Source organism: Scyliorhinus canicula, chromosome 10, assembly GCF_902713615.1.
Source record: "Scyliorhinus canicula chromosome 10, sScyCan1.1, whole genome shotgun sequence".
In the NCBI taxonomy this organism is placed as follows: domain Eukaryota; kingdom Metazoa; phylum Chordata; class Chondrichthyes; order Carcharhiniformes; family Scyliorhinidae; genus Scyliorhinus; species Scyliorhinus canicula.
Genome location: NC_052155.1, coordinates 55,531,312 through 55,540,506, shown reverse-complemented (window position 1 = coordinate 55,540,506; position 9,195 = coordinate 55,531,312). Strand labels below are relative to the sequence as shown.

Genomic DNA, 9,195 nt, shown 5'->3' with positions numbered 1-9,195 from the left:
CAGCTCCTGGGTCTGTGCTGGGAGCTCTATGGTGCCGGCCCTCTCCGGTTCCGTGGCCCCACGTGTGGCTGCCGGTTCCGAGGCTGAGGCTTCCCTCCCCTTGTCTTTGCTGGCTTTTCCCTTCTTGGCAGTGCGGTCGAAGGGGATTAAGCTGGGGGCTTGTAGGTACTTTAGGTGCCTGTGTGCTGGGGTTAAAAGGCCTTAGTCGAAGATGTTACACGAGAGCCAGCTTTTGCTCAGTTCAAGGCCACCACCAGAAGTGATCTTACGATAATATTTCTATCACAGTCGTTTATTTTTTTTACTTTTTCCAAATAAGCAGCAATTTAGCCCAGCCAATCCTGCACATCTTTGGATTGTGGGAGTGAGACCCACGCAGACACGGGGAAAACACAGTAGTTTATTCATGAGTAAAAACCACTCTGAAATAAAAGCAGCAACTGCAGAAACACAGTAAATCTGTCACAATCTACGTCTAGATCCTGGGAGAGCTGCTGTGTACTTCCAGCAATAGCTTGATGGATTGATTCCAAGTCAGAAATATACAAAACTCAGGATTTAGAATAGTATTGTACATTTACAGTCCATCTTCATTCAGGGTTATTCTAAGCATGGCTCTAATTCAAGCAATACTGCACAGTTTAACAAGGACGAATGTTTGCATCAATAAACTTGCTGCATCTTAACAGGTGGCCCTCAAAAGAATTTACATAATTTTCAACATCATAATGGGAAATCCTTAGTTCAGTTGGCATTAAAATATTCTGAGCAAATATGGGGCATATTCAACTCCAGGACCTGGATTCAATCCTGATAATAAAAAGGGGAATAAAGGTGGCCAGCTTTCTGGCAATCATTGACAACACAAATTCATGCTAGGAAGGTTAAATCCATTCAGTGAGGACTGGTTCACAGTATATAAACCACATCTAAAATCTAGTCACACTCAAGAGAAGCATTCCTTCCTAACAGCACTGTGGGTATACCTACATCACACAATAGCTACATAGCGCAGCACGGTAGAACAAGTGGATAGCACTGTGGCTTCACAGTGCCAGGGTCCCAGGTTCGATTCCCCGCTGGGTCACTGTGCCGAGTCTGCACGTTCTCCCCGTGGCTGCGTGGGTTTTCTCCGGGTGCTCCGGTTTCCTCCCACAGTCCAGGTTAGGTGGATTGGCCATGATAAATTGCCCTCAGTGACCAAAAAGGTTAGGATGGGTTATTGGGTTATGGGGATAGGGTGGAAGTGAGGTCTTAAGTGGGTCGGTGCAGACTTGATGGTCCGAATGGTCTCCTTCTGCACTGTATGTTCTATGCTCTATGTATGTTCTACAAGCCCAAGTGGTTCAAGAAGGCAACTCACCACCATCTTCTCCAGGGCAATCAGTCAGAGATGCCCACATCTGGTGAAAGAATTAAAAAATATAAGTACTGCGGTTAAAAATTATTCTTTATTTATTGCCAGATAGCTCTGCCATTGCCACTGAGCAAACTACAACCAGTCAGGAAGTAGTTTATGTAGTTATGGGATGCACAAGAAAAATGTTCACCACTCTGCATCAGTGCATAGTGAAACGTTTCTAAAATAATTTATTTTATTTTTTTTTAATTTAGAGTACCCAATTATTTTTTCCAATTAAGGGGCAATTTAGCGTGGCCAATCCACCTAACCTGCACATCTTTGGGTTGTGGGGGTGAAACCCACGCAGGCACGGGGAGAATGTGCAAACTCCACACGGACAGTGACCCAGGGCCGGGATTCGAACCTGGGTCCTCAGCGCCGTAGGCAGCAATGCTAACCACTGTGCCACCGTGCTGCCCTTTCTAAAATAATTTAAAGGGTTTTTTGAAATGCCTCAAAGTCCAGCAATGTGCCTTTTGCTATCTCTACACAGAATACATAATCAGGTGTTGCAACCAGTTTATCCAGTGAGATATAGTTCGGTTGAGTTGGATCATACTGGGCTCTTCCCAAGTGTTCAAGAAACAGATGTCTGTCTTTAATTCTCAAAAACTTTCCATTGAAAACCTAGGGGGAAAGACAAAATTTTTTATTAGGTGTCACAAGTTAATTTTCAATATACACAGTTCTAAGAATGTTTTTAGATAACATAAATGCACATTCTTTTACCAAAGATTACCAAATTCAAAATGACCAAAGTCAAAAAGTTAGTACCCATCAAAAGAATAATAATTATGTCTTCAGCTGAACAGTCCCTAAAAGACAAGAAAAGCCATTCATATTAAATTTAAGCAGTTATATTTACCTGAGGAAATTTTGTAATTAGGTGGTGGGGGATACCCATGGTATTGTGCAAGTAATCAAATAATCTAGTCACTTTTTTCTTACTAGCCAGGAGGAGTTTGGGGACGTTAGTTACCATGTGCTGGATTTCATTTTCACGAAATCCCAACTCAATCCGGCAAACCTGGAAAACCAAAAAAATTGCCTGAGGAAGAGGTTTGCAATCATAAACTTGACATAACTAGATGGAAATTCAGCCACCACTGCCATTAGATAATAGTCAAAGCTAAATATGTTTCCATTTTGGTCTACAAACAGAATACCGTGGATGTTGGAAATCTGCAACCAAACAGAAAATGCTGGAAATACCTGGAGTATTTCCTGCATTTTCTATTTTAATACATGTAACTGGGAATAACAGACTTGCTTTCTTTCTAAATAAGAAGGGGAGTGCGCATCAAATATTTTTGAAACAGTAATTATATAAAATACATTATTTGGAACCCACTCCTTGCCAACTGTTTCCATTGAAAATACCAACATTCACATTTTTTAATGGAAACATCCCTTGTAAGCTTAATTTTTATTTTCCAGGACGCAACAAGCATGGCTGTTTTTAAATCACCAAATCCTATTTGTCCTGACAATATTTCTCCTTAAATGTCTGCATATCTTGTGGTGCTGATGCTTCCAAAATGATGAAGTTAGTGACTTCCAGTATTATAAGACACCAATGAAGGAAAGGTGATAATGTCCACAGCAGGATAGTGTGATTTAGAGAGAAACTTTCAGATAGTGTTACTGCTCTTTGCTTCTCAGTGGCAGAGGTTGCAAGCTCGTTGAGGTGCTGCAGTGTGTCCTGTACATAGTACATATTATTAATAAAATGCATGATCGGTAGAAGGGTGAACTATGAGTTAGTGGCACAGGCACTAATGAAATGGAATGTGTTATAGTGTCAAGCTTCTTGAAAAAAGGCCATTGCTTCTTACTTGAACTTTGCAGGTTTTGAAAAGCAACTAAAGGATCATTTGTCACAGAGTAACCATCATCTGTTGGCTGGAATATGTTGATGGTGCAGCCTTGGCAATTGCCACTGTTGTCATTGAAGATGGGAGAGATATTGGCACAAATGTTATTTGCCAATCGTCAGACTAACCCTGAATGTTTTCCAGGTTTTACCATAGGTTGTTCCATTATTGGAGGAGTTGTAAATGGAGTGCCTACACTAGAGTTTAATTGGTGGATAGTCTCACCCCTGACTTTCCGGCAGAGGTTATCAGTGAAACAGCTGAATTAAGTTGGGATAAGGATTTTGCCCTGAGGAACACTAGCAGCAATGCCCTGGGGTTGGCCTCCAAAACCATAAGCATCTTCTTGTACATTAAGTTTTATTCCAGCCACTCAAGCTTTTACCAGTGACCTCAAGTTTAGTTGGGATCATTGGTGTCATACTCTGTTAAATGCAGTCTTGATGTCAATCATAGATACTCTCACTGTTCCAGAATGCAGCTCTTGCAACCATATTCGATGTGGTCAGCAGCAAAATGGTTCTGGCAGAACCCAAACTGAGCGCTGTTATTGTTGAGGAGTCACTCGATTATTTTTCCATCAGCAGATGACTGACGGGTGAACAGGACAGGACAGCAGCAGCAATTCCCGATGCGTCCAAGGTTGTGGGAAATGGAGCATTCCATTTAGAACCGTAGAAGCCAGCGACTGAAAATCCATAGCAAATATGACCAGTGCCATGTGAATTATGGATTCCTGGTTGCGGGATTACACTCCACTAAATTCCTCATCTACATTAAAAACAGCCATGGCTGTGGAACCGAACAACTTCAGAGTCCACAGGCAAAAGTAAAAACTCTGACTGCTATACTTAATACACCACAGGAGCATGTGGATCCTGAGATGACAATGGGAGCTGCAGCTGGAAGGCACAGTGCTGCAGGGAGCAAACAAAGGGCTGACCTGTAGAGTAACTGGCTGGGAAATAAGATAGTTGGGTAGTGAGGGAGAGAGCGCACAAGTGACAGAGAGTGCATGCGTCAGAGAGATTTTAACATTTGAAAAAGCCAAGTGGCTAAGCTACAGGGTGTAAAGGAAAAAGCAGGGCTGCCCAACAAAGGAACAAGTGCTTAAATGATCGAAAACAAATATTCTATAAAAGAAAAAAAACTAAATGGTGGAAGAAAAGCATTAATATTTACCTTCTGCAAGGTTCAGGAAAAGCATGACAACAGAGCAATGAACAAAGTTTATCCATTTACACTGTTTCAATTAGTTGTGGAATCTAGTTCTAGTAGACATAGCACTGAATTTAGAGCCAGGTGTTTCAGTAGTAACGGTCGGAAAACATCCACACAGAAAGCGTGACAGAAGTTTGGAACTCTCCTGCAATGTCAGTTAACGCTGGAACAACTGCTGATTTTTAAGCCTGCAATTTTTGGTTTCTGTTCACCAATGAAAGATCAGTCACAACCCCACTGAATAGCAGAACAGGTTTGAGGGGTGAAATGGCTAAGTGACCTCCTCAAAGGATCACACACTTCCATGTGGGACTTTGACAGAGATACTTTGCGTCCTATATATACTTTTTCAGGAAAAATATCACGGTTTCACCTACTTTTAGATTTTCTTTGACCGGCTCCAAGCTGCCAGTTAACAATCTGGGAAGTCGGGTAACCAGATCACGAGTCTAGCAGAAATAAAAGAAACTAAAATTATAATTCAAGATACAAAGAGAAAGTAACTGCAAATACTAACAGAAGCTGACCCGTCTCCGAAAACAGAGAGATGTTAGCATTTGAGATAAAGCTCCATCATCAGAACCCAATCTGGTGAAAGGTTAATATTGAGTAGAAACCCATCATTTATTTTTAAGTCTGGTGGAGAAAGATCTGCTGTGCATTTCCAGTAGTTTTCTTTCGTCTGGAATTAATGGCCAATAAGATCACTTCTGTCTTGCTCTAGATCATCCCTAATTTGGTCAAATCAATTCACTCGAAATCACTCAACTATAACATCCGCTGAATGTTTCCTGCATTTTTTGTTTTTACTCCAATGTTGTCTACATAATAATAATCTTCTATTGTCACAAGTATGAAGTTAATGTGAAAAGCCCCCTAGTCGCCACATTCCGGCGCCTGTTCTGATACACAGAGGGAGAATTCAGAATTCTCAGCCAGTCCAGGAATTAAACCCGCGCTGCTGGCCTAGTTCTACATCACAAACCAGCTGTCTAGCCCATTGATGTAAACCAGCCCCACGAGAAGCTCTGTTGAAGTCTGAACTACACTGAATTAAGCACTAATACAAAAACAAAGTACCGTGCATGCCAGCAATTTAAAATAACTGAAAATGGTGAAAATACTTCATTACGCAGCATCTATGGAGATAGAAACACAATCATCACCAACAGTTCTGGCAGACTCCCACTCTGATCTCTCATCATCTGTCTCCTACAATGTTCCAATGAAGCACGTTCAGGTATCAGTAATTCACTTTCAGTTGAGACATTTTATTGTGTTCTGAACTCAATGTTGAGTTCAATAATTTCAGATCGTAACTTCAATCCCCATTTTTTCCAATGGCAGTTGGTGGTGGTGTATCTGTGCATCACATTTACATCTGCTCTAGACTTATCCTTTGTTCCTTTATTTCACCTTTTGCTTTGAACTGTCTTCCCGTTTGTCATTTAATCTCTTTTACTTTCACTCTATCACAGACCCTTTTATTTTCATTTATGGGATGTGGGTGTCGCTGGCTAGGTCAGCATTGGCTGCCCAACCCTAATTGCCATTAAGAAGGTGACAAACTGCCTTCTCGAACTGCTGGAGTCCATGTGGTGTAGGTACACCCACAGTGCTTTTAGGGAGGGAATTCCAGGATTTTGACCCAGCGACAGTGAAGGAACAGCGATACATTTCCAAGCCAGGATGGTGAGTGACTTGGAGGGGAACTTCCAGGTGGTGGTGTTCCCAAGTGTCTGCTGCCCTTGTCCTAGATGGCCATGGGTTTGGAATGTGCTGCCTAAGGATCCTTGATGAACCTTACAGTGCATCTTGTCGATGATACACACTGCGGCCACAGTGCGGCGGTGGTGGAGGGAGTAAATGTTTGTGGAAGGGATGCCAATCAAGCGGGCTGCTTTGTCCTCGATAGAGTCGAGCTTCTCGACTGTTTTGGAGCTGCACTCATCCAGGCTATTGGAGAGTATTCCATCATATTTCTGACTCGTACCTTGTAGATTTTGGACATGCTTTTGGGAGTCAAGAGATGAGTTACTCGCCACAAGATTCCTCGCCTCTGACCTGTTCTTGTAGCCATGGTGACTAGTCCAGTTCAGTTTCTAGTTAATGGTAAACCCCTTTTCCCTGCCACTGCCTGCTTAAAGTGGGTTACACCATTATTTTTTCCAGTTCTGAAAAAACTCCACAGATGCTGCCTAACCTACGGATGCAGAGGAGATTCATCAAGATGTTGCCTGGTGCAGCCTTTCAGCTATGAAGAGAGGCTGTTTAGACTACGGTTGTCCTCCTTACAGCATAGAAGGCTGAAGGGGGACCTGATTGAGGTGTCCAAAATTCTGAAGGACATAGGGTAGATAGGAAGAAACGTTTCCCCTTACTTGAGGGGTCAATAACCAGATGGCACAGATTTAACGTAATGGGCAGGAGATTTAGGGGGTATTTGAGGGAAAACATTTTCACCCAGAGGGTGGTGGGAATCTGGAACTCACTGTCTGAAAGGGTATGGAGGCGGGGACATTCACAACATTTAAGAAGCATTTAGATGAGCAATTGAAACGTCATAGCATACAAGGCTATGGACCATGTGCTGGAAAAAAGAGAATGGATTGGTACTTGATGGCCAGTACAGACTTGATGGGGCTGAAGGGCCTCTTTTTGTGCTGTAAAACTCTTATGACTTTAGTACAGTGACAATACCACTACGCTACCGCCTCCCCTAGTATTTGCCCTAGGTTCTTCACATGCATGAAGAATGGTGATGGCAGAGAATGTGCTGGTAACCTTTTTAGCCAGATGCATTTCACTTTTCACTTCAAGGAGAGGGAAAGACAGAGAAGTCTCAGCATTTCTTTCACCCACACAGGTGATATCAGGTGGCAGTTCAACAACTGAAGTTAGATATTTTTGTGTAGATTAATAAATGTTACACCAAGGGTATTTAACAGAATTTCAGCAGGAACCTGTAAAAAAAAACAAGCATCAGGAACCAGTGTAAAAGGCAACTCTGTCTGTCTGTGAATCAATCTCTCCAGAGGCAGAGTAATTTTGTCCTCGTACAATACCAGCTATTCACATCACAAGTGAACTGGTATCTCGAAGGCGAACATATACATTTTTTGTACGTAACTTACTTGTTACGGCTATAGTTAGATTCAATATATAACACTGGAGTCAGAAAGTTGACAGTACAAGGTATATTCCAGAACTGAAGCATGCATCTAAACTGGCAGTCCAGTCGGATGCCACTCTTCAGTGAGGTGTTAAACTGAGGGCAGTCCATTGGCTCAATGATTTAGGTGGATTTTAAAGATTCCATGATGCAATTTGTGAACAGTGGGGATATATTTTACGTACACTGGTCAATTTTACCAGACTGGTCAATCTCTCCATTCCACCAAAACTGCATTAATTAATCATCTATCACATTGTTCTTTGCGGCATCTTTGTTGTGCATAAAAGTGGCTGCACTTCAAAGCAATTCATGAACTACTTTGAAACATGGTAAGGTGCCAAGTACAAGGTTTTCTTCTTTTAAATGCCAAAGTAATTAAGCACCACTTTAAAATCCAGACTCCCCATTAATTGGCCATTCCAATTAACAGTCTCACGCCATGCTTAACATCGATGACTAATGGTAATGATCAAAGACATCATAAGTGGCACTGAGGTTGAATTATTCTGGGACTATGGCTGGCATACAAAGACAGCAGTTATAGAAGGTCTCCTCATCCCACAATGTCGGGTCTCACCACATGCAGCTGCATCAGAACTCCACATTCCACAGAATTGAATTCATAACAGCATTACCTTTTGCACATTTAGCCCCAGTTCTTTCTGGTAGAACCCCAGTCTATTGTCCAGTCTTTCCACACTGAAGTTTAACAAATAAGGGGCTCTTGACACCATCCTTGAAATGGCTTCTTTGCTGAATTTTTTCGATTGTAGGTACTGTATTCTAAAATAAAATGAAAAACCATGCATGTTGAATTAAAAGACTTGAAACCAATACTTCACCAAATATTTGCTATGTTTTGCATCCATATTTGGACTTCATAAGATATTCGAGAACATACTATATATCTAATTTAGTACAATGATGAATTAATAAGGTTCAATAATATGGAGTGGGACAAGTGGCAGAATGCATTGCTAGCTAGATTCAATGCAGAAAACAGCGAGTGGGGAAAAGGGGTAGTTATTCAAAGTAGCAGAAAGACAAAAATCAGGCCGAGACCACTGCTGTTCACAATTTACATGAAGAATTACTTTGGAATCAAAAACCCCATTTCTAAATTTTGGGACGATAACAAATTGGGGTGGGGGAAACACGGAGGGTGATAACATTCAAAATAGGCAACATAGAGGAGGACTGCAACAAATTATAGGAGGAAATTCATACACGTGTAGAATGGCTAAATAATCGGCAAATTAAGTCGTTCAACACAGAAAAGTGCTAGTCGACCACGTTGCTGAGAAGCTGAGAATCTGGAGTCAAATGTAGGTCAGACCAGGTAAGGACGACAGATTTCCTTCCCTTAAGGACATTAATGAACCAGATGGCGTTTTACGACAACACTTTCATGGTTATCATTGGACCTCTCATTACAAATTTTTATTGAATTCAAATTTCAACATCTGCAGTGGCGGGGTTTGAACCTGGGTTCCCAGAGCATTACTCTAGGTCTCTAGTTCACT

General features: G+C 41.7%; 1 protein-coding gene across 7 annotated transcripts in view; it reads right to left on the bottom strand.

Moving 5' to 3' along the window:
- Positions 1-1,434: 1,434 nt before the first annotated feature.
- mterf3 (mitochondrial transcription termination factor 3) overlaps positions 1,435-9,195 on the bottom strand; it is a 30,071-nt gene continuing 22,310 nt past the window's right edge. For all 7 annotated transcript variants that reach the window (XM_038808970.1, XM_038808969.1, XM_038808972.1 and 4 more), the window contains 4 exons: positions 8,308-8,455; positions 4,875-4,946; positions 2,268-2,429; positions 1,435-2,029 (listed from right to left, as the gene is read on the bottom strand). In XM_038808970.1, coding sequence (XP_038664898.1) covers positions 1,835-2,029; positions 2,268-2,429; positions 4,875-4,946; positions 8,308-8,455 — 577 coding nt within the window. In that variant the 3' untranslated portion in view covers positions 1,435-1,834. The remainder of the gene's footprint in view (positions 2,030-2,267; positions 2,430-4,874; positions 4,947-8,307; positions 8,456-9,195) is intronic.